The following is a 26,763-nucleotide window of genomic DNA, read 5'->3' as shown; positions in this document are numbered from 1 at the left end:
TAGATATATAACATATACATACATACATACATACATACATACATATACATACATATATATACATACATATATATACATACATATATATACATATACATGTATATACATATATATATACATATATATATATATACATATACATATATATACATATATATACATATATATATATATACATATATATATATATATATATATATATATATATATATATATATATATATATATATACATATACATATATATACATATATATATATGCATATACATATATATATATATTAGTATATTTTGGTAGCAGTCTTTCCTGTAGACATATATTATTAAATATGACCGAGAAAGTAAGATTAATAATTCTAACACGAATTTTCTCGATCTATCGTACGTTTCTTTTCACTGTTGGTGGTAATTCAAAAATCAATTCTCCAAAATTCATTTTTATTTCTAGTCTGACGCGACACTTGAGCGCGTTTCGTAAAACTTATTACATTTTCAAAGACTTTAGCTTACACATACACAACTGAATAGAACTTACACATCTTCGATTTGTTTATATCTACATTTGAGTGAGGTGGATGGGGTGAGGTGGTATTAATAGGGTATTAAATTCCTAAACACAAGACAGAACACGAAACAATGGGTATTGAATGGAAGTGATTTGTAGAAAGCCTATTGGTCCATATTTCTTGATGCTTCTATATTGGAGCGGAGTCTTGAGGTGGGTAGAATATAGTTGTGCATTAATTGGCTGTTGATTGCTGGTGTTGACTTCTTGATGTGTAGAGCCTCGCAGACGTCAAGCCGCCTGCTCTATATATATATATATATATATATATATATATATATATATATATATATATATATATATATATATATAATTTACATTGCCAAAGTTGGGCAAATAATAAATATGGGATTAGATGCTGGTGTATCGTCTACTTTGATATGTATCTGCGATAATATAAATCACATACTGTACGTTTATTGCTCAAGTTGAAGGTGTGTTGTCTGTAACCGCCTTCCAATGATAAATATTTTAGTCAAAATCAACGTCTTTTTTTTTACCTTTATTAAACTGACTACATTTATTAGATTACATGGAAACCAAATACTGTAGTTCTTGTAGCTTGGTTACACACAGTTTATTCATGAGGGGATAATACTGCAAGAATCTTAAGATAATGAAGGTTTTCGATAACGCTTTATACTTTTTTGTTATTATGTTGATTTTTTTTTACAAACGTTATGCTACATAACATAAAAGCTGACAATAACATGACAGTTCATGAGCGTTTGTCTTGGAATTAAATTTAAACCTCCTTAAACTTGCGTTTCTACGACGTGACTTTCCTCAGCTTCGCAGCATTGGCAGGATCTTGGAAGACATGGAGATGCATGGCTTTGATTGTGCGTCCTTGGGAGGAATGAAAACTGTTTATAAGATGTTTCACTCATCAATCTACGAGATAAAAAGTATGTATTATATATTTAACGCTTAACTGTACAGTAGTTGATTTTTTAAATAATTTAAGATTCATTATGCTGATAAATAAGACGACTAATTTTTAACAAATATAGTGTTACATTGAAAATTATACATAAAATATTGGTATAATGTTCCATTTACTCACAACAATAGTATTGCATATTTTTTTAATTATTATTTTCTCTAGAATACTAGTTTCCAAAGTGGGAGCTATGGCTCCAGGGGGCCCATTTTGCAATATATAGGGGCCATAGGTTGAGGCAGTGTACAGGTTATGATACGGGACCTGTACTGAGTGTAGGGGCCATAGGTTGAGGCAGTGTACAGGTTATGATACGGGACCTGTACTGAGTGTAGGGGCCATAGGTTAGACAGTGTACAGGTTATGATACGGGACCTGTACTGAGTGTAGGGGCCATAGGTTGAGGCAGTGTACAGGTTATGATACGGGACCTGTACTGAGTGTAGGGGCCATAGGTTGAGGCAGTGTACAGGTTATGATACGGGACCTGTACTGAGTGTAGGGGCCATAGGTTAGACAGTGTACAGGTTATGATACGGGACCTGTACTGAGTGTAGGGGCCATAGGTTGAGGCAGTGTTCAGGTTATGATACGGGACCTGTACTGAGTGTAGGGGCCATAGGTTGAGGCAGTGTACAGGTTATGATACGGGACCTGTACTGAGTGTAGGGGCCATAGGTTGAGGCAGTGTACAGGTTATGATACGGGACCTGTACTGAGTGTAGGGGCCATAGGTTGAGGCAGTGTACAGGTTATGATACCAGAGGATACCAGAGGGGACCTGTACTGAGTGTAGGGGGCATAAGTTAAGGCAGTGTACAGGTTATGGTACCCGAGGGGGCCTGTACTGAGTGTAGGGGGCATAAGTTAAGGCAGTGTACAGGTTATGATACCAGAGGGGACCTGTACTGAGTGTAGGGGCATAAGTTAAGGCAGTGTTCAGGTTATGATACCCGAGGGGACCTGTACTGAGTGTAGGGGCATAAGTTAAGGCAGTGTACAGGTTATGATACCAGAGGGGACCTGTACTGAGTGCAGGGGGCATAAGTTAAGGCAGTGTACAGGTTATGGTACCAGAGGATACCAGAGGGGACCTGTACTGAGTGTAGGGGGCATAAGTTAAGGCAGTGTACAGGTTATGGTACCAGAGGATACCAGAGGGGACCTGTACTGAGTGTAGGGGGCATAAGTTAAGGCAGTGTACAGGTTATGATACCAGAGGGGGCCTGTACTGAGTGTAGGGGCATAAGTTAAGGCAGTGTACAGGTTATGATACCAGAGGGGACCTGTACTGAGTGCAGGGGGCATAAGTTAAGGCAGTGTACAGGTTATGATACCAGAGGGGACCTGTACTGAGTGTAGGGGCATAAGTTAAGGCAGTGTACAGGTTATGATACCAGAGGGGACCTGTACTGAGTGTAGGGGCATAAGTTAAGGCAGTGTACACGTTATGATACCAGAGGGGACCTGTACTGAGTGTAGGGGGCATAAGTTAAGGCAGTGTACAGGTTAAGGTACCAGAGGATACCAGAGGGGACCTGTACTGAGTGTAGGGGGCATAAGTTAAGGCAGTGTACAGGTTATGATACCAGAGGGGACCTGTACTGAGTGCAGGGGGCATAAGTTAAGGCAGTGTACAGGTTATGGTACCCGAGGGGACCTGTACTGAGTGTAGGGGGCATAAGTTAAGGCAGTGTACAGGTTATGGTACCAGAGGATACCCGAGGGGACCTGTACTGAGTGTAGGGGGCATAAGGTAAGGCAGTGTACAGGTTATGATACCAGAGGGGACCTGTACTGAGTGTAGGGGGCATAAGTTAAGGCAGTGTACAGGTTATGGTACCAGAGGATACCCGAGGGGACCTGTACTGAGTGTAGGGGGCATAAGTTAAGGCAGTGTACAGGTTATGGTACCAGAGGATACCCGAGGGGACCTGTACTGAGTGTAGGGGGCATAAGTTAAGGCAGTGTACAGGTTATGGTACCAGAGGATACCCGAGGGGACCTGTACTGAGTGTAGGGGGCATACGTTAAGGCAGTGTACAGGTTATGGTACCAGAGGATACCCGAGGGGACCTGTACTGAGTGTAGGGGGCATAAGTTAAGGCAGTGTACAGGTTATGGTACCAGAGGATACCCGACGGGACCTGTACTGAGTGTAGGGGGCATAAGTTAAGGCAGTGTACAGGTTATGGTACCAGAGGATACCCGAGGGGACCTGTACTGAGTGTAGGGGGCTATTAATAACGACAATATATAAACAATTAGTAATGACCGTAAAGATTTTGGGAACCATTGCTCTAGAAAATATTCAATTACAGATGTAATCCTAGTTTAGTATTTGTTACTTTGAAGAGAAATCTACTTTTGATTTTGTGGCGTGGAGTATTTATCTCGTTTGTTTTATTATTACTTATTTATTCCCAGCAAAATTCACAATCACGGAAGAAGGTGACGAACTGGTTCTCTGTTCTGAGAGGAGTGAGGTCATGTAAGTACAAGTTGGTGTTTAATAACTAATCTTTAATTACAGACTCTCTGTATACGACTGTGTCTTGACAAATGTTGAAAGATCACAAGTATGTGATTGGTGAAACATCATTCATTTACGCTGCTGTAGCCTCGTGCGTAACTAATATTTATTGATAACGTTTACCTTTCTGCAGCCCAGTGCGTAACTAATATTTATTGATAACGTTTAGACTACTGCAGGCTCGTGCGTAACTAATATTTATTGTTAATATTTACGCTGCTGCAGCCTCGTGCGTAACTAATATTTATTGATAACATTTACCGTACTGCAGCCTCGTGCGTAACTAATATTTATTGATAACATTTACCGTACTGCAGCCCCCTGCGTAACTAATATTTATTGATAACATTTACCGTACTGCAGCCCCGTGCGTAACTAATATTTATTGATAACATTTACCGTACTGCAGCCTCGTGCGTAACTAATATTTATTGTTAATATTTACGCTGCTGCAGCCTCGTGCGTAACTAATATTTATTGATAACATTTACCGTACTGCAGCCTCGTGCGTAACTAATATTTATTGTTAATATTTACGCTGCTGCAGCCTCGTGCGTAACTAATATTTATTGATAACAGTTACACTACTGCAGACTCAAGCTTAGGGGCCATGAGGTAGTTTTTTTAACTTTGTTCAATGTCAACAAATCTTTTTTGAATAGTTGTATATGAAAAGAGCTGCAATTGTTCCAAGCTTCCGTATTGCAGCCTTTTGTTTTTTTTCAACAAATTTTACACATTTTCAAATCAAAATTACAACCACAAGTTTCAAATTAAATAATTTCTATGACACTCTTTTATCACATTAGCATATAATAAAAGGATCTGTTTCAGCGGATTTTCCAAATTATGTTTAGTTTTACTATACAAATAGTCAAAGTTTCATAAAAAATTATGGTAATATATCATGCTTTATTACTATTATAAAATCAATAAAAGAACTTAAAAAAAAGTCGAAACAGATTTGTAGAAACATAAACTCTACATATATAGTGTAAGTTTCATGTAAATTGAATAAAAAATGAAAGAGTTATAGGAACGTTTAAGTTCCTATAATAAATTCTAGGGTTCTGCCATCTGTGGCTGAGGTTAACATCAACCAATTTCCTCCATAATTGGCACCCTTATAGATAGGCTTACGTGCAGTCAGGTGTATAAGTTTCATGGAAATCATCCGATAAACAAATAAAGAAAAAATTAACTAATTTTTTTTTGGATAAAACTAATTATTAAATATTTTTATTATAAGCTATTGTAATAGCTAAGAGTCGTAGATATGATTTCAGTTGACACGTGTTTGATGTTAATTTTTGACCATTTTGGAATTTTTTTTACACAATTCAAAATTTTTTTCTCCCCTCCTATTTATGCTACGATGCTGAGACTTGGACCAGAGGAAACCCTTTTCATATACAACTCGTCAAAAAAGTTTGATTGAAATCAAACGAGTTTGCATTTGTATATATTTTTGGCATATTTGGAATTTTATGCCCCTTAGCTAATATTTATTGATAACATTTATACTACTGCAGACTCAAGCTTAGCTAATGTTTGTTGTTAACATTTACGTTTCTGCAGACTTGTGCATAATTAATATTTATTGATAACATTTTACACTACTGCAGACTCAAGCTTAGCTAATCTTTATTGATAACATTTTACACTACTGCAGACTCAAGCTTAGCTAATATTTATTGATAACATTTTACACTACTGCAGACTCAAGCTTAGCTAATATTTATTGATAACATTTTACACTACTGCAGACTCAAGCTTAGCTAATCTTTATTGATAACATTTTACACTACTGCAGACTCAAGCTTAGCTAATATTTATTGATAACATTTTACACTACTGCAGACTCAAGCTTAGCTAATCTTTATTGATAACATTTTACACTACTGCAGACTCAAGCTTAGCTAATATTTATTGATAACATTTTACACTACTGCAGACTCAAGCTTAGCTAATATTTATTGATAACTTTTACACATAATCTGCATAAGATTTGCATAATCTGCCTCAATCAGCCACTTGTCTATTCTCTTATTTCTAAGAGTAACCTATAGGACCACATTATTTATGGACCACCATACACCAGTGTCATTGTGGTAAATATAAACAAATGTATATCAATTGTCATCCACACTTCAGTGGAAATAAACATTCTATTCACCCTGGGTTCTAGGAGACTCGAACCTGTGACCCCATGCCTGTGAGGTCATGAAGTTGACCTTACCCCGTGAAGTTAGGTAACTTCATGAAGTTACCATGAAGCTAAAGCTCTATCGACTGGGATGTGAGTAGTCTTAATAAGGAAAGTTTCCAGAACCAGCATCCTGCTGCCAAACTGGAATTTTCGACTTTCCCTGACTACTACTGATGCTCAGAGGAATTGGTGATCCACGCCGACGTCATATTATTATTATTATTATTATTATTATTATTATTATTACTGTATTTATTTATATAAATTGTCATCCACACTTCCGTGGAAATAAACATTCCATTCACGTGGGCTCTAGGAGACTAGAACCGTGGACCCCATGCGTGTGAGGCCGAGCCACTATCGATTGGGTTATGAGTAGTCTTAATAAGGAAAGCAGCAGGATGCTGCTTCTGGAAACTTTCCTTATTAAGACTACTCATAGCCTAGTCGATAGAGCTCTGGGGTCACACACGTGAGGTCCACTGTTCCGAGTCTCGTAGAGTCCAGGTGAATGGAACTAATGCATACTTTCCCATAACCTTGTCCTGAAGTTACCAGCCATGTATACTTTCCCCATAACCTTGTCCTGAAGTTACCAGCCATGTATACTTTCCCCATAACCTTGTCCTGAAGTTACCAGCCATGTATACTTTCCCCATAACCTTGTCCTGAAGTTACCAGCCATGTAAACTTTCCCATAACCTTGTCCTGAAGTTACCAGCCATGTATACTTTCCCCATAACCTTGTCCTGAAGTTACCAGCCATGTATACTTTCCCCATAACCTTGTCCTGAAGTTACCAGCCATGTATACTTTCTCCATAACCTTGTCCTGAAGTTACCAGTCATGTATACTTTCCCCATAACCTTGTCCTGAAGTTACCAGCCATGTATAATTTCCCCATAACCTTGTCCTGAAGTTACCAGCCATGTATACTTTCCCATAACCTTGTCCTGAAGTTACCAGCCATGTATACTTTCCCCATAACCTTGTCCTGAAGTTACCAGCCATTTATACTTTCCCCATAACCTTGTCCTGAAGTTACCAGCCATGTATACTTTCCCCATAACCTTGTCCTGAAGTTACCAGCCATGTATACTTTCCCCATAACCTTGTCCTGAAGTTACCAGCCATGTATACTTTCCCCATAACCTTGTCCTGAAGTTATTAGCCATGTATACTTTCCCCATAACCTTGTCCTGAAGTTACCAGCCATGTATACTTTCCCCATAACCTTGTCCTGAAGTTACCAGCCATGTATACTTTCCCCATAACCTTGTCCTGAAGTTACCAGCCATGTATACTTTCCCCATAACCTTGTCCTGAAGTTACCAGCCATGTATACCTTCCCCATAACCTTGTCCTGAAGTTACCAGCCATGTATACCTTCCCCATAACCTTGTCCTGAAGTTACCAGCCATGTATACCTTCCCCATAACCTTGTCCTGAAGTTATCAGCCATGTATACCTTCCCCATAACCTTGTCCTGAAGTTACCAGCCATGTATACCTTCCCCATAACCTTGTCCTGAAGTTACCAGCCATGTATACCTTCCCCATAACCTTGTCCTGAAGTTACCAGCCATGTATACCTTCCCCATAACCTTGTCCTGAAGTTATCAGCCATGTATACCTTCCCCATAACCTTGTCCTGAAGTTATCAGCCATGTATACCTTCCCCATAACCTTGTCCTGAAGTTACCAGCCATGCCTTGGTAACCGAACAATCCATCCATCGCAAGAGCTCTCTCCACATATTAAACTTTTCCATGTTGAAAAGTCTGTCATTATGACGAGGATTATTTCATCACATCAATTGACTCGCTTCCAGATATATATAGTAAATGTACATACTGATTCTTCCTTGCTAAGTGCTAATGTTAATTTTTTGTAATACAGTTGTATTAAGAATACCAGTAATCTCAATGCTAAAAATCTAAAGTCTTATTAAGTCTTAATAAACAATCCAAATAGTACAAGAAATGGAGCAAGAAAGCGTTACTTATCTCTTCATCATATTTATGTCGGTGATGCGTCAAACGAGTCAAGTAAACATATTCAAACAAGAGGTTCTGCCGTATTTCTTTCATCACCGTGTCGTCAATCTCTACTGTAGCCATAGAACTCAGTGGAATCCTAGATAGTATAACTTACACCAAGTCATCACCGTGTAGTCAATCTCCACTAGCCACACAACTCAGTGGAGTCCCAGATAGTATAACTTACACCAAGTCATCACCGTGTAGTCAATCTCCACTGTAGCTACAAAGCTCTGTGGAGTCCATTTCCTACAAAAGTATTCGTAAAATATAGACTTGGTTGTCATGTATTTACAGTGTAAACAAAATATAATTGTAGCTTCCGGCACTGAAGAAGGACTGTATGCCAGACCTTGTGATGTACCGCAGCCTTAATGTTCCTTAACAGTAAGTGTTTGGGATTTTCTCATAATGAGACTCCATCACTTAAAGACATCATTATTACAATTCAGTAAACTATTTGTTTGCACTTTTTAAAAGTTCATATTCTGATAAATAATCTCTTAACAAATATTTATCTATATTGCAGTGAGAAAGAAAAGAAGATTGATGAACAGCAAGAAGAGGTACGTAAATATCTGACAACTTTACACACTGTTTTCAAACATAAATATATTTTATTCAGCTTAAAGTTATTGATAACAGGAATTACACAATCGATTCCCCAGTTGCTGCATTTTCTACCGACACATTTATTTTTTATATTTCTATTCATTAAGAATTCCTGTTATGACCTTCAGAAGGAGTTACCGATCAGTGGCCAGGTCTGTCCGTTTGTCTCTCACTCTCCCAGTCTACCTCCTTCCCTCACTTTCTCATTCAACCTCCCTCCCTCACTTTCTCAGTCAACCTCCCTCCCTACCTTACAGTCTCATTTTACCTCCCTCTTCCATTCTACCTCCCTCTCCCATTTTCCTCCCTACATCAAAGTCCATCCCATTTTATCTTCCCGTTCTTTCTCGCAATGGGTCAAACTTGCTCGAGTAGTACTGAATCAACATTAAATCAACGTTATCGACATTGAACCAATGTATTCGATATGGACTCAACGTCGATAACAGCCGAATAACAGACATCGATTGGAAAATACTCTGAACAATGAAACCCACATTTCAGACTTGCGAGGAGTTGCTGGTTGTCACAGTAGGAGCCAGTCCTAATAAAAGATGGACAGAAGGGTCGACCCCAGCCACACTATGACACTCGTAATACAACCACAATTTACCATGTTAAGTCGCGCGATTCTGACCACAACTGTCTGGCCGCCAGCTTCGGACAGATATTCTCTTATCACTTTAGACATTTTAACCGTATTTAGTTATTTAGAATATGGTTTGGTTTTGGGTTAATTCCTGTCAACCTCTAGGTTTATTAGACCATAACAGATGCTTTTATCATTATAATAACAACAGTGTATTTTGTAACTATCTTGGTGTATGGATGGTTTGTTGTTGCAAGGTCACTAACATTATTAGCGTGTCAGGTATGTGTACTTAAGTCCTGAGCATTATTCCTGCCTAAAGTAAACAAACTCAGTTTATATACACTATACACACAGGACTGAATCATTTTATATATATATCAGCGTAGTAAAATGAATGTTGAAGATGCTTTGTGTTATCATAGTAATATCATAACAGTTGGTCAAGAATCCATTTACTCCGAGTTCATTCACTGTTTATTTATTAGAGTACTAGCTGTACCCTGCCACGCATTGTTGTGGTTCAGCAACGCATGTGCATTGCTGAGTCACAGCCACCTTTTCCTGTCTCCTGGTCCTCCCAACCATTCCTCACTCCCCCGTCCCCTCATCCTCCCAACCATTTCCCACTCCCCTGTCCCCTCGTCCTCCCCACCATCCCCCACTTCCCTGTTCTCTTGTCCTCCCCCCAACAATCTTCAAATCTTCATTCCCCTGTCCCCTCGTCCTCCCCACCATTACCGCCTCCCCTGTCCCCTTGTCCTCCCCACCATCCCCCACTCTTGTCCCCTTGTCCTCCCCACCATTCCCCACTCCCTCGTCTGATGCATTCCCAAAAAATCTGATGATAACATAAAAAAATTGGGAATATCAAATGATCTGATGTTCCCATCACTGAATATAAAAAAAAAAAAACGAAATGAAAAAAAAAATAAACTACTCACAAAATGAATGGTATGGTAAACAACAAAGCCTAATTCCAACACAATGTCACACAAATAATTAAATCAAAATTAAATTAATTCGAAATCTATGAAAATTCAATTTATCAATGAAATTGGAAACATTGAAATGAAATCGAAACATATTTAGTTTAGCGTAAATTTCTCTTACGTGCAACAGATGGCGCTGTTTAAAAAAAAAAACATGTTTTTATCTGTCACAGGTGTCGCATCTATACTGATACGAAATGAATGGTATGGTAAACAACACAGCTCAATTCCAACACAATGTCACACAAAATAATTCAATAAAAATTTAAATAAATCGAAACTATGAAAATTAAATTTATCAATGCAATCGGAAATATTGAAATGTATTTCGTAGCATATTTAGTATAGCTGTGTGTTGCTATTACGTGCAACAGATGGCGCTGTTTTTTGAACAAAAAACATGTTTTTTCCTGTCACAGGTAAGGCATGTTTACAGTAGGTATATATAAATACGCACACATTCAAATGGAACGTGTCAGAATTTCAAAGCAATCGGTAAAGAGGTTTCGAAAATTTCTCTCACATGAAAAACACTAACTGAAAATTAAATTTATCAATGCAATCGGAAACATTGAAATGTATTTCGTAACATTTAGTATAGCTGTGTGTTGCTATTACGTGCAACAGATGGCGCTGTTTTAAAAAAAAACATGTTTTTCCCCGTCACAGACGTGACATCAAATTAATATGTATATAAAAACCTGCTTGGATGCGAATGGAACATTGTGTGAAAATTTAAAAGCAATCGGTGAAGAACTTTCGGAGATTAGCGATTTTGAACAAACAAACATTTCCATTTTTATTTATATAGATTTACACCCACTTATATTGACTACTGTATACAGGCGTCAGTATTACTGAATATTAATACTCCCATTTCCATTTTTAAAATAACGAAAGTATTGGTTTTAGTAATGCTACTTGACACATTAGCTACTTGTCAATTACTATATTGCCGGACAAAAGGTTACTTGAGCTGCATGCAAAGAATAAGTCACATTAACAAATGTGACTTATTCTCTGATAAAAAATAATATCCCAACTCACACTTATGATGAGTAAAAAAATATGACGACGTCCTTCCTGGACGACTTGATAAGTTCCAGGGTGGACTGAAAACTTGTCACTTTCCTTCCTTTTCATGTGTGGGTTGAGTTATCAGGCTTCACCTAATGATTTATACCTTCATTGTTTATGCCACTGGTTCATGGCTTTACATGTAAGGTGCGCCCTTGTGAACGTGCCTGTGTCTAGCCGGTGAATTATTCACTATCAATAAGGACGTACGTCATGACCTCACCTCCAACCCGAGGTCACAGACTGACAATATGAGGGAGGATGATATCCAGCAAGATAGCTGGAAAGTCGCAGACAATAGAGGGAACCAAGCCCTCAAGGAAGGATGGCATCATAACCATATAGGAATAGTTGAAACTTCATACTCCTTTTCAGTGTTGAAAGAGAACTGGAGGGGAAGTGAGTACATAGGAAAACTGTACATAGATCGTAGGAGGATATTGATAGTTGTAGTTTCCCAGGTGGTGAATATTTTGCTCGATGGGAGGTTTCTGTCCACGCTGAGCTGGCCTTGGACACCTGCCCTATCATTTGACACATTAACGCCCTGTCAACCTCCCAACCTGGTAATGTCTCGGAACGGATCACTAAAGACTTTAACCTCGGGGAACAAACTGAACAGACGGGTAACTGAGAGGCAAAAGAATGCTTGGGAGTGATGGAAGACTGCTTGGATACTGAACTGACAAGTAATGTAAGCAAGATTATGGGGTGACAATCCCCCTTCCATGGTGTTGCCTTGTCGTGGTGAGGGGGCTCACGTACACCTCCCTGGGACCGGTGAAGGTAGACTTTTCCTCCTTTTATGCCCCTCTTTGGGTGTTGTATGTGCGAAAGGGCATCAACGTAGGGTCCTTGTGAGTCAACGGAGGGGTTGCCCTACGTGAATGGTTGGGTGTCCAGGCTGGGGCGAAAAGGAGAATGGGGCCTTTGCACCAGTGTGGGAGAATGGGTGAGGCAGTAGGGCTTCCTTGTTAAAAAGGGGCAGCACCGCTGGGGATGATACACCCCTTCCTGCACTTGCCCGCACTCGGCCTCCCTGGCTGTCCTGGTAGATGGTATCCTATAGTTCCAGGTTCGAATTTTAGAATTGATGCTGTATGAAAACTGAGCCGACCTCTCTTACCCATGCTCGTGGGGTGGGCGACTAGGCCTTCGAGTCAGACTGTGATGGAAGACTGGACTGTAGCGGATCAGCCCCCACTACATTTGCCCCAGAGCAGACCCTCCTGACTACCCCTCTATGCTCCCCTCCCACCTCCGTGGTGGGGTTGAGCCCCAAGCCCCCAGTGTTGATCTGGAGCGGCTCCTTTCATTGTGATAACTGTGCCTTTTAATGTCCCCCTCTCACTAGGGGGTGCTCGGTGCTGACCCCCTTCCCCCTCAACAAACTCACTCGCATGATTCCTTCCAGCACTAATACGTTCCATGTCTTGTTTGGTTTGGCTACATAGACTAAATACTTTGATCTCAACTATCTGGATTCTACACGTCCTGATGATTTCTCCATAAAGACCTTGTTGATTCGGTGTTTCTGCCCCTCCCCCTGATTACCTTGACCGCCCCTCGACCCTGTTCGTCCGCCTCTGGTCCGTCCTCTATTTTTTTTTGTCTTTGTTTCTTCATTGTTCTCTGTTGCTGTTCTCTCTCCTTTTGACAATGTCTATTCTTCAATGGAATATTCGTGGATTTTATGCAAACTTACATGAACTCGAACTTCTGATAACACAGTTTTCACCGCTTTGTGTGTCTTCAAGAGCCGATGTTCGGTGCTCGTCTCTGTCACTTTCGTGGTTATTCCTTTCTCCCCTACCCGCTGAAGCTTTTGCTGGGGCCCATAACTCTACTGCTCTCTTGATTCGTACTGATATTCCCTTCGTCCCCCTACTTTTTCAGTCTCCTATCCAATGTTCTGCAGCCCGTATCTTTGTGAGTAAATGGTATACAGTCTTCCATTTATCTCCCCCCCCAAATGTTCCACTTTCTCTTCCTGATCTTAAGCCTCTGTTGCACTCCTTACCAGAGCCTGTGCTCTAGTTAGTGCTCTGGTAGCCTGGTGCTCTGTGTTGGGTGATTTCAGCTGTCGACATACCCTCTGGGGTGATATTCTGACAAACACCCGAAACCGCCTTCTTGAAACGTTCATCATCTCTTCTGAATTCAGGTGAACCCACTCATGTGGACTCGAACTTGCACCCTTTCCTGTCCTAATGTTTCTCTCTGCTCGTCTCCTTACTTAGATTTCATGTGACGGGTTCTTAATGATCTCCATAGGTGACCATTTCCCCATCCTTGTCACCTTTTTCTCTTTTCACCCTCCCCTATCCTTCCCTAGGAGGCAGTTTGAAAAGGCTGACTGGAACCTATTTACCCTCCGTGCTACTCTATCCGACCTCTCCACTCTGCCTCTCCCTCGCGCCCTCCTTTTTCATGACACCCTCTTCGACGCTACCTTCCACTCTATTTCTCGCTGTACCTCCTGGGGCACGCAGAAGTGCATTCCCTGATGGGAATGCACGTCTGTGACCCATTGTTACAGCCACAATGGGTCGCAACCGGGTTCTTTGCTAAGGGAACCAAAGTTCTGATATCCAACCCCAAGTTAGTAGTGGTTTTCAAGGAGTGAGCTTGGTAATGCAAGTAAAACAATGGGGGAGTTGCAAGGAATACGATACTTCATCAATTATCATTATATTCACATATAATCACTTTCCCATCACCTTAAATAAAATCATAATTACTCCATTGATATATACACCTGTGTCGCTCTCATAGGACACTAAGCGCTCCTCGATGCTCATGCGATAAAGTCTTGTCAACTTCCGTGTTTCCTCAACACACACTACCGTCCTTAACCAGTACTGGGAAACACCAATGAGTCTACCCTATCCACTGGCCAGCCTATACACAGTCTCACTAGATGCTCCTTGTGAACGCCCACAATCACTCTCCAGCCTGGTGCTGGCAGAGAACATCAGCCTCGCGCTGCTGGGCCTCTTCGCGAACAAATACAAAGGTAGCGAACCCCTGGCAAGAGCTTCTTGCAACTACCTAGTTACACTCCTCCATAGCACCTTACTGTCAGTCGTCTCTTCCTCTAACCAGTCCAGGGATACGCCGAATTCTGTCACTGCCACTTCACAGGCAGACAGCAGACACTACACAGTTCCTCTTCGGCGGCGGCTCACTGCTTCTGTAAAGCAGAATGGAGTAGAGAGATATAGGCTGCCCTGGGTAGACTGACTGTCCTCGTACCACAGCAGCCCTACGTTGCCTCTGTGGATACAGACACGTCATCAGTAAACTGGTCAGTACTTGGGACACTAGGAAATACCACTTACGGACTCTGACATAAATATACAACTCCTCCCACAATAGATGGGAGGAGTTGTCGACAACGACATCGAGCCAGTCCCTGAGGACTGGCTCGATGTCGTTGTACTCCCTATTTGGGAACCGGGGTCTCTCGGGACTCCCGCCCTATTCCCCTCACGAGTTGTGTCTGCAAACTCTTTGAACGTATGGTCAGTGTTCGTCTGAAGTGGTTCCTGGAACACTCCCCACCTCTCCCCTTCTCAATTACTTTTTCGCAATTGCTGCAGCACGACTGATGTATTGGTGAACGTGGAGGTCTATTCTATTGCTTTTGCTGTGAAGACCTCTGTTGTTGCTGTCCTTTTTGACCTGGAAAAGGGCTTACAATGTAACACCACCTAAAGATGCCATATTCTGTCCCAACTTCGTTCTTTTTGTTTTCGTGGTAATCTCCCTCTTCCTCCAAAACTTCCTCTCTCGTCTTTGCTTTAGAGTGAGGCTTGGTGCCACTCTGCCTCTTTTCGGCAATACAAAGGTGTATCCCAAGGTAGGGTTTTGAGCACTACTCTTTTCTGGTTGCCCTCAATGGTCGTCTTTCCTCCCTTCTGGCATCTTCTCTGTTCTCTATGTCGACGATCTTACCCTTTGCTGTCAAGATGATTCGCCTCTCCTTCAACAGCGGCTTCAACTTGCGATTGATGCTGTTTTGTCTTGGGCCACCAATCATGGCTTTAAGTTCTCTGCAAATAAGACATTTGCTTTGACTTTACTCGAAAGCAAGTCATTTTTCATCCCTCTTTTTCGCTTTATGGGCATCCCCTTGTGTACAAAGATTCTGCTAAGCTTTTGGGGTTAATCTTGGACACTCACTTGAAACACTTGGACGTGTTACCAATATATCTCCTCGCGTTGTTCTGTCATTGGCCCCTTAGAAGGTTCCTAAATTTTGTAAAAATCTTGACCCATCTGACGAAAGCTTTTACCCCTCCTTCAGTTCTAAAACGCCCTTTCCCTGAACACTTTTCTTCACACTCCCGCTCCATTTCCATCTTTATTGATGGGTCTGGAGATGGTGTAGGCTACTCTCTTGTTTTTCCTGACCACACATTATGTGGTCAGAACCACATTATTACATAATCGACCACACTTTTCTGGCCGCCTGCTTCCGGAGACTAGTATCTTCACGGCAGAACTTTATACTATTCTCTATGCTCTTCGTCAACTCCTTTCTTGCTGTCAATTCTTCTTTGTTGTTGTAGTTGACTCGCAGTGCCCTCATGGCTCTGGGTTCCTTTAATCCAGTCCATCCTGTGGTAGTCAAGATTCAACATTGGCTGCTTTTTATCTAGTAGATTTAAGACAGTGGACTTTTGCTGGGTTCTCAGCCATATTGGTGTGTTTTTAAATGAACGTGCAGACACTGCCGCTAAGGGAACTCTCAGCACTTGTCCCATCTCCCGTACAGGTATTCCTTATTCTGACTTTTATCCAATTATTCATTCCTCCATCCATGCCCTTTGGCAGGGATGTTGATCGTCTGGTACTGGTAACAAACTTAGTGCTATTAGGAGTAGTGTGTTCCCGTGGTTTCCTCTTACCACCCTAACCGGCGTTGGGAAACAACTCTGGTGAGGTTACGTATTGGCCAAACATGTTTAACTCATGGGCACTTCATGGGCCCTGCTCCTTATTGTCCAAACAGCATTGTCCCTCCTTCTGTCGTGCATATCATTATTGAATGTCCTGAGTTCCAGGACGAACGTGTCTTGCTTTCTGACCGTCCCTCGCCCTCGATAGAAAACATGGTGAATCGGATACCTTTGATATCGTTTGCCTTATGGGTTTCTATTCTCGTATTGGTATCCTTAGTGATATTTAGCACCCTATATTCTGCACATTTGATGATGCTACATAGCCTTCCCGGTTTGGTGCCTTCTTTTGGTAATTACCTACTTACTTGTGGGTGACAAAGGTGGGGTGTGTAGTGGATGCAAAAGAATACTTGGAAAAATTTAAAAGAAACATAATAAAGTTCAACACTGGCTCTAAAATAATATAAGCCATTTAACATTGAGAAGTGTAAATTCCTTTATCTGTGGAAAGACAAGGGTGCTGTATACTTAATCAATAATACAGTCATCGACATGCACTAGGAGTCAAAGTTAGCAAGGCAGAAACAGCAGTACATTAATGCAGGAAATAAGCAACCAGGGTCCAGGGATTTTATAGTTAGAATCATCAGACAATGTCATCCTTCAGTTATGTCTAACACTGATGAGGCTCGCCTTGTACACTCGCTGAAGAAGGCAAGACAAGGACAGGATATGACCGAGGTTTTCATGTGAAGAACAAGGGAGGTGATTACAGGGACAACCTTGTAATCAGTGTCGACACAGGATGACAGTGTCGTAGCAGATTAGTACACGCAAGACTGGTACAAGCTAGATAAATACTGTAGCAACTATATAGGAATGTACTCACAAGATTGGGTACAAGCTAGATAAATACTGTAACAACTATATAGGAGTGTACCCACAAGATTGGGTACAAGCTAGATAAATACTGTACCAACTATGTATATAGGAATGTACCCACAAGACTGGGTACAAACTAAATACTGTTCAGCAAGTATATAGAAAAGTACCCACAAGACTGGGTACAAGATATATAAATACTGTTTAGCAAGTATATAGGAAAGTACCCACAAGACTGGGTACAAGCTATATAAATACTGTTCAGCAAGCATAAAGGAAAGTACCCACAAAACTGGGTACAAGCTAGCTAAATACTGTTTAATATACAGGAAAGTAGCCGTTAAAGAGTTGGTTGTGGATGAATGTAGTTTAACAGGAGTCAACAGTTGGATAAGTATAATGTTGAGAGGCGTAGTAGTAAATGGACCATGGACCAACAAACTTGTTGCAGAGCTACTTAATTCTTATGTTCATTTCTTCTTTTTCATTTTGTCACGCAGGAAAGTAGTTCGTATGAGTTCTTAATATAAATAGGAAAGTGTTCCGGTGCAGAAGATTAGCTTTGTCATTACTTGCCGTCTTTCATCTTTGTAACTTGCATCCTGTCTGTAAAACTACACAAAAGCTGCACTATTTATAACTGTAGAGAAGTTTAGTAAGGCGTTATTATGTATATATACATTTGTGGTATATTTACTTTTGTTTACTTTCAGGAAAAGACTGAACCAACTCTGGACTCAGTAATTGATGAGCTGGATAAGCTGTGGGAGGAAGAAATATCACCAATGGAGGATGCTGCAGCAGTTTTCTTGTTGAAGTTACTGTGAGTTTAATTCATTACTGTAACTAATGCGGGTTATTTTCATGTTAAAAGTTTTTTAAAACAATTATGGGAAGTATGGATATATTTGGTGTAATGAGAAGAGAGGTAATGGAAAACTCTGAATAGTCGAAGGATGACAAAAAATATATATATTGATAGTGAGATTAATGGGCGGTGGGAGAAGTTGAACAGTTTATTGACAGTGGTCTTGGACAGCTGACTCCCATAGACAACAGTAAAAGGTCTAACCCCTTGATGTCCTTTTCTATATAACTGAAACCAAGTACTTTATCAAACCGGTTCCATATTCTTCCACCTCAGTATATACTGGTATCTGACCGTGTCTCAAAACGTACTTCCCTATTATAAACTGTACCATAATATTGGAAAACTTCCATGGCATAATATAGCAAAATAAAGTCTTAAAAAGTAGGTTGTTCATGCACGATATTTTATAGTGCATATTTCTTTAAAAAATTTTAGTTTGGAAGATATTGTGGTAAGTATTTATTAAACATGTTTTGTAAGGTATTATTTTCATGTACAGTCAAGAAAAGTCTTCCTTTACCCCTCAATCCGTGTAACGTGCATAATGGCAACGCCGCGTTTGTTGTTGTTGTAGTAGTGTGTTAGATTATGAATGAACAGGCGCTTTGTAACGATGAGTCACATTGGTCAAAACACCACATATAAGTTTATATAATTCACACTGCTATCGAAAAGAATATAAAGTACAGCAGTGAATATAAATGGATATATGTATATTAGTAAACTGGGGAGATACTCTATCGTCTTTAGTGCGTAAGAGTTTATTGACCTTTTACGTAAACGATTTAATGTATGATAATTTTATGTATTGGCAATTCGCTGTTGAGGCAGACGACTTCACGTCTGCTTCAGACGTTACAGACACACCGCATCGCAAACAAACAGACACAGACATATAGAGACACAGAGACATACAGAGACAGACGTACAGAGACACACAGACATACAGAGACAGATGTACAGAGACACATGCATATAGAGAGACACAGACATACAGAGACACACAAGACATACAGACATACAAACACACACAGACACAGGCACACAATCATACAGACACACACAGACACGGCATTTTCAATGGGGTTCATATCGCAGCCTTTGCTAGGCTACTCGAGGAGCTGAGTATTGTGTTCGTCAAATCATAGCCTAACAATCCGGGCACTATGAATGAAGTAAATATCCTGTTATATGATCGGTAAAACGAATTAACAAGAGGTAATAACAATTCAGGCAGAATATTAAAAAGATAAAACGTTTTAGATTCAGTTATTTGGAACAAAAGTTCCAAGTAGCACGGACTATGGTGAGCCCGTAGTGGATTTATTTACTGAGCACAGGAGCGGGACTGTGTTTAATAACACATTTTGAGGTTAAAATTAACAGAAAATAATGAACCTTGTAAAATATCAATGGCAATGCCTGAGTAACATTAATAACCGAAAGGTAGGATAATGTTAGCCTATTTGGTGGTAAATCTATACAAATAAAAATGGAAATATTCGTTTGTTTAAAATCGCTAATCTCCGAAAGTTCTTCGCCGATTGCTTTGAAATTTTCACAATGTTCCATTTGCATCCGAGTGGGTTTTTATATACATACTATATTGATGTCACTTCTGTGACAGAAAAGACATATTTTTTTGAAAAACTTTGTTTTACATGTGAGAGAAATCTTCGAAACCTCTTTACCTATTGCTTTGAAATTTTGACACGACGTTGCCTTCGAATACGCACGTGTTTTTCTATGCCTACTAGCAATACCCGACCACGCTTTGCTGGGGCTGAAATGTGCGTTGCTGAGCCACAGCAACCTTCCCTGTCCCCCAGTACTCCCCAACATTCCCTGCTCATCAGTCTCCTCAGCCTCCCAACCATTCCCCACTCCACCGTCCCCTCATCCTCCCCACCATTCCCCACTCCACCATCCCCTCTTCCTTCCCACCATACCCCACTCCCCTGTCCCTTTGTCCTCCCCACCATTCTCCATTCCCCCGTCCCCTCGTCCCTACTATCCCACACTCCCCCATCCCCTTGTCCTTCCCCACTATTACCCCCTCCCATGTTCCCTCGTCCTCCCCACCATCTCTAACTTCTGTTCCCTTGTCATCCCCACGACCACGTTCGAGGCCTTCCCAAATTGTCTGATGTTCCCATCAGAAAATTGGAAACATCAAGTGATTTGATGTTCCCATCACTGAAATATAAGAAAAACAGTTAAAAAATGAAATGAAAATATAAAAAAATATACTATACTCACAAAATGAATGGTATGGTAAACAACACAGCTCAATTCCAACGCAATTCACACAAAATAATTAAATCAAAGTGAAAATAAATCAAAATTTATGAAAACTCAATTTATCAAAGCAATCAGAAACATTGAAATGGAATTGTAACATATTTAGTATAGCATGTGTGTTGCTCTTACATGCAACAGATGGCACTGTTTTTCAAGAAAAACATAGTTTTACCTGTCACAGGTGTGGCATCTATACTTATACTTACGAAATGAACAGTATGGTAAACAACATGGCTCAATTCCAACACAATGCAAAACAAAATAATTGAATAAAAAATAAAATAAATCGTAATCTATGAAAATAAAATTTATCAATGCAATCGGAAACATTGAAATGGAATTTGTGACATATTTAGTATAGGGTGCATGCTGCACCCTATACTAAATACACTAAATATATATACTAAATATACTAAAGTGCAACAGTTGGCGCTGTTTTTCAAAAACGCACGTTTTCACCTGTCACAGAGGTGGCATCTATATAGTAGGTATAAAAAGAAGTGAAAATTCGAATGCAATGTTGTGTCAAAATTTCAAAGCAATTGGTGAAGAATTTTCAAAGATTACAGCGTGTGTTGCTCTTACGTCCAACAGATGGTGCTTTTTTTTTTAAATGCAATTTTTAAAACTCATGTTTTTTTCCATCACAGGTGAGGCATGTATATAGTAGATATATAAAAAGACGCGCCTATTCGAATGCAACGTTGTGTCAAAATTTCAAAGCAATCGGTAAAAAGGTTTCGAAGATTTTCCTCACATAAAAAATACAGTTTTCAGAAAAAGCATGTTTTTTTACCGTCACATATATGACATCTATATAGTATGTATATAAAAACCTGGCCGGATGTAAATGGAACGTTGTGTGAAAATTTCAAAGCAACTGGTGAAGAACTTTCATAGATTAGCGATTTTGAACAAACGAACATTTCCATTTTTATTTATATAGACTATATACATGTCCTATAACATCTTATACAAACCTATAACAGGAAAAAAAGTTTTTTTTTTTTTTAACTGTGCCATCTGTTGGACGTAAGAGCAACACACGCTGTAAGCTCCCAAATTTCTTCCCCAATTGCATTGAAATTCTGACACGTTTCATTCAAACATGCGCGTGTTTTATGTACCTACTATATAGATGCCACACCTGTGACAAGTAAAAACATGTTTTTTCTCAAAAACAGCACCCTCTGTTGCACGTAATAGCAACACACACACTATACTAAATATGTTATGAATTCCATTTAAATGTTTTTGATTGCATTGATAAATTAAATTTTCATCGATTTCGATTTATTTTAATTTTTATTGAATTATTTTGTATGACATTGTGTTGGAATTGAGCTGTGTTGTTTACCATACCGTTCATTCTGTAAGTATAAGTATAGATGCCACACCTGTGACAGGTAAAAACATGATTTTTTTTTAAACAGCTCCATCTGTTGCATGTAAGAGCAACTCACGCTATACTAAATATATTTCGATTCATTTCAGTGTTTCCAATTTCATTGATAAATTGAATTTTCCTAGATTTCGAATTATTTTCATTTTGATTTAAATATTTTGTGTGACATTGCATTGGAATTGAGCTTTGTTGTTTATCATACCGTTCATTTTGTGAGTATTGTTTATTTTTAACTTTTTCATTGTTTTGCATTTCGTTTTTTAACTGTTTATCTTATATTACATTGATCGGAACATCAGATTATTTGATGTTCCCAATTTTCTGATGGGGATATCAGTTCATTTGGGAATGCATCAGATGAGGGAGTGAAGCCTCATCGGATGAGGGAGTAAAGTTGGATGAGGGGACTGGAGTGGGGGATGATGGGGAGGACGAGGAGATGGGGAGTTGTGGATGATGGGGACGAAGGGACAGGGAAATTGAGAATGGTGGGGGGACAAGGGCGTGGGTGATGGTGGAAGGACGAAGGAATGGGGGAGGGGGAAATGGTAGGGAGAGTGACAGGACGGGTGAGTTAGAGATGGTGGGGGAAGACGAGGGGACGGTGGAGTGGGGAATGGTTAGGAGGACGAGGGGATGGTGTGGAGGTGAATGGGACGGGGGAGGGGTGGGAATGGAGGGTGGACGAGGGGGTGGGGGATTGATGAATGGTTGGGAGGACAAGGGAAGGGGGAAAGGGGGGTATGGTAGAGAGGACTGGGAGACAGGAGAAGGTTGCTGTGGCTCAGCAAAGCACATGGGTTTCTGAGCCACAGCAACGTGTGGCCCGGTACAGCTAGTCTTTAATAAATAATCAATACAATACCAGCATGAATATTATTTGCTGAGGGTAGGGAAGAGCATATGTGCATCCGGAAAGCACCATCACTTCCTCCAATATCCTCCGTCTTCAGGAGAGGCTTTTCTTTGTCCACCTTCATCCTTTCCAGGCCGTTGCTGTAGTGAGGGCTTGTTGGGCGGCTGCCGGAGTGTGATAATCCATGGGACAGTCCTCTGTCCTTTTTGAAGCCTTATGCTCTTGCTTGCATCTCCACTAATTGTGCTGGATGCCTTTTCCTATTCCTTATGTTTAATTTTTCCTTCCCCCTCTTCCCCTTTCTGATTGTCATTTCCCACCGACTTTTTGCTATTCTTGATTATTCTTTCTGATGTCTTCTGTTTTGTCGCCCGGATGTTTGGGGAAGCACACTCTCTTACCCGTAAAACTGTTGAAACTCAGTCATTGTTCGGGGAGCAAGGGGCGCTTTTACTGTCAATCTTTGCTTGCATTGCTAAGCCTGATCTCGACAGACTGACGGTTCTTAAGATGGTGATTGCAGGGCGTACATTCACAATGCACCCCTAAAGGGTCTTGTCGGGTATCCTATCCTCTAATTGTGGCTCCATGGTGGGTTTGGGTGGTTTATTCGTGGATGAAATTTTTGCTTGATCGTTTATATGCCGATATCTGGCCTTCATTTACCTTATCAGACTCGTGGGGTGGGTGAAAAGGTCCCAGAGTCAGACTCTGATGGAAGGCCGGGCGAGTCAGTAGACTCGCCCGGCTGCCGAATACAGCAGTTCTTGTTCACTGAATCCCACCTCACACGCTGCAGTACTTAAGGACTGACTTATAAACAGCTCAGTAATGGGTGTAAATCTTGGGGGATGCGGCGTCGATGATCCTCAACAGTCTCTAAAGGAATTTAGTGCAGAATAATATGAAAGCTTACACCTCTGACAGGGATAATATTTTAGCGTCTCCGTAATTAGGCGGTATTTCATCAGGCCACTAGTCGGGACGGGCTGCTTTTTTCAAGGACACACATTTCACTTAGCAGTAATTTATACATACTTTGAGGTTTAGAAGTTTCAGAGCCATTCATGGATATTGTCGTGAACATATTGTGATGCAAATTGTCACAAGATTAGTTGATAATTAATAAGAGCAAATTTTGCCTTTGCTTGTTATGATAATTCCTTTAAACTTTCCCCCTTTCAATTGTCTTTTGAGCTTCTAAAGTTCCAGTGCCAGGTTTCTTTTTAGTGACCTTATGCTCCGTTGAATCAGTTTATCTGCATACACAATCGAAGTAGTGCGTTTCTGTAGACACACTGACAGTAAACCAAGTTTATGCACGTTCCATACATTAGAGCTAAATCCATTAGAAACTGATTCAACAGACCTTCATAGGTTTTTCTATCACTTACTAATCTTGTTTCATCTTTCACTGCTTTTTCAAAATGAACTCAAAATGCTTCATAATTTTTCCCACACTGCTGAAACTGTTCGAAACGAGCTGGCCACCCACCTGATGCTCAGAACGTGGCCTATTTTGCATATCTGTTGTTAAAGTTGAGACGCCCCCCAGCAAAAGCTAGACGGGGGAGAGAAAGGAATAACCACGGAAGTGACCAGTACGAGCACCAAGCATCGGCTCCTCGAGACAGACATAAAGCAATGAAAATCTGTGTAATCAGAAATTGGAGATCGTAGAAGTTGGCATAAAATCCCGGAATATTCCATTGAAGAATAGACATTGTTAAGAATAGAGAACAGAAACAGAGAACAAAGGAAAAACAAGGGAAAATATGAATACAGTATACTAAGAAGGTTCAGATCAGGATTAATGAAATCGCAGTTAAGTTTTCCCTGATAGGTAAATCTAGCAAGGACGATGGAGTCAAGGGAACAGTAGGATGGACTAGAGGCGAACTGAGTCCAGAGTGGGAGGAGGCATCGGAGAGGTGTGGGCAAGGGAATCAGGGGGAGGGGGGAGAGAAATAAGGAAGTGCACTTCAACAAGGGCAGCATCCGTTAAAGAATCGAGGACCAAGGGATCCTCCATAGCTGGGGCAGGGGACTCAGCCACTGAACAGGGAGGGGGATACAGGGAGTCTAGTCGGAAGGTAAGGAAGAGAGCAATGCCTTCTTACCCGCCAGTGAGGAAGGAGAGGAGCCAGGCTTACGTTTCTGACGTAAAGAGACTGGGGTAGTCTCCAGTCTACCAATGTAATGGAGCAGCAATGTACTGGGCGACAGCCTCGACAATCTCAACAGAAAAAGAATGGGAGCAGTCAACATGAAGATGCCTAGGAGAAGGAAGGACAACGGCCTGGACGGACAGGTGGTGTGGAGGGTAAAAAAACAGAGGGCTGAGAAAGACTGGGGCGAGAAGAGAAAGAGGGCAAAGAAGACAAGGAAGACTGGGAACGAAACAAACACCAGACAGAGAACCAGGAGGAAGACCCTCTGGCTCAGAACGCAAAGGAGCAGGTGAGTGTAGATGTCTTTAGGTGTCTCACCTGCAGGTGTTTGTGTAGGTGTCTGGGTCCAAAACCTGGAAACTGTTGCGAAACTGAGAAAGTGGGAGAAGGCGAGAAGTGGAATGCAACACGCGAGCATTAGACATGCCAGAGAAAGAGGCAAGACTGCGTACTTGGCAGTTCACCTAAGGAAAAGATGAATGATCGAGATGTTTCAAATTGAGGATGGCTTCCTCAAATTCGTAATGCATAAATGAGCGGGAGAAGGTATGGTGGGAGTACCCGCAATTAATGCATTGAACTTGGGAAGAAGAGCACTTTGTTAGAATGACTCGATTCTCCACCCTAGGGGCATAGAGATACCTTGTGCATTTGAAGGGACCATGCCCAGATCTTATTCACTTATTGCTGGGTTTGAGGAGAGGGGATGTACTCTTGAACAGAGCATCTGGCACCAGCAAGAATTGCAGAAGACGGATGGAACCTACTATCAAGTGATCTTCATGACACGAAGAGGCTGACGACGACCATGAGGGGTAGAGTGAACGTATTCTGAAGCCTGAATGGCCTTGGGCCTCAAGGATATCTTTAAAATCCTCATGGCAGTCGTTCCTTTCAATCTCACCAGTCGCAAAATGGTGCGGGAGAATAACTGCCAATGCTGGCATTTAACTGAGCATGAAGCACCATACTGTCCCCCGAGCTCAAAGCGGCAGCTAAAAGCCTTCGTGAGAACAAGGAGATAGTTGTCAGGAGAGGTGACAAGTCGCCAATATATGTCATTCTTAAAAAAGACGAATATCTGGCGAAAATGAACATCATACTCTCTGACCAAACTAAGTTCCAAAGGGTAACACTACAGCCGAATTAAAAGCAAAGGTCAACAAACTGATCGAAACTGTGAACGCCAAGAAATCCGGACTCCACCTGCCAAAGATCATTGGGGAATATAAACCTGGATATGCGTATGGAAATGTCAAGACACACAAGCCTGGAAACCCACTTCGGCCAATCATTAGCCAGATACCCACACCCACGTACAGACTGGCGAAGCGACTCAACGGCCTGCTGACTCCTTATGTTCCCTGCGCCTTCAGCCTGAAGTCTCCAAAGGAATTTGTTGACTTACTGCGGGGCACACGGGCCACAGGGATAAGAGCCTCGTTGGACGTAGAATCGCTGTTTACCAACGTACCTGTGGACGAGACAATCGGGATGATAGCCGACAGAGTGTATCGTGATCCAGCCTGTACTCCTCTTGACATACCAGAAAATATTCTGAGGAAACTACTCCAAGCTTGTACTAAAGAGGCACCCTTCTTGAGCCCGGATGGGCACATGTATAAGCAAGTAGATGGGGTCGCTATGGGTTCTCCCCTAGGTGTCCTGTTTGCAAACTTCTACATGGGTACCATCGAGCAAAAAGTCTTAGTCGACATGAAACTTGAAACCGGCCATATACTGCAGGTATGTTGACGACATTTTTACACAGGTACCTGATGTCAGACATCTGCAGGAGCTGAAGGAGGCATT

General features: G+C 41.0%; 2 protein-coding genes across 2 annotated transcripts in view; both read left to right on the top strand.

Moving 5' to 3' along the window:
* The window catches only part of LOC138350481 (uncharacterized), a 398,783-nt gene that overhangs the window by 270,458 nt on the left and 101,562 nt on the right, over positions 1-26,763 (top strand). The window lies entirely within an intron of this gene.
* Positions 1,356-26,763, top strand: part of LOC123770185 (uncharacterized) — a gene marked incomplete at its 5' end in the record, with an annotated part of 33,577 nt that continues 8,169 nt past the window's right edge. Inside the window, 4 exon segments of the mRNA XM_045761859.2 lie at positions 1,356-1,473; positions 3,936-3,999; positions 8,818-8,854; positions 18,061-18,170. Of these exon segments, the coding sequence (XP_045617815.1) occupies positions 1,356-1,473; positions 3,936-3,999; positions 8,818-8,854; positions 18,061-18,170 (329 nt within the window).

Source organism: Procambarus clarkii, chromosome 45 (genome assembly GCF_040958095.1).
Source record: "Procambarus clarkii isolate CNS0578487 chromosome 45, FALCON_Pclarkii_2.0, whole genome shotgun sequence".
NCBI lineage: Eukaryota > Metazoa > Arthropoda > Malacostraca > Decapoda > Cambaridae > Procambarus > Procambarus clarkii.
This window is presented reverse-complemented; position numbering and strand designations above follow the sequence as displayed.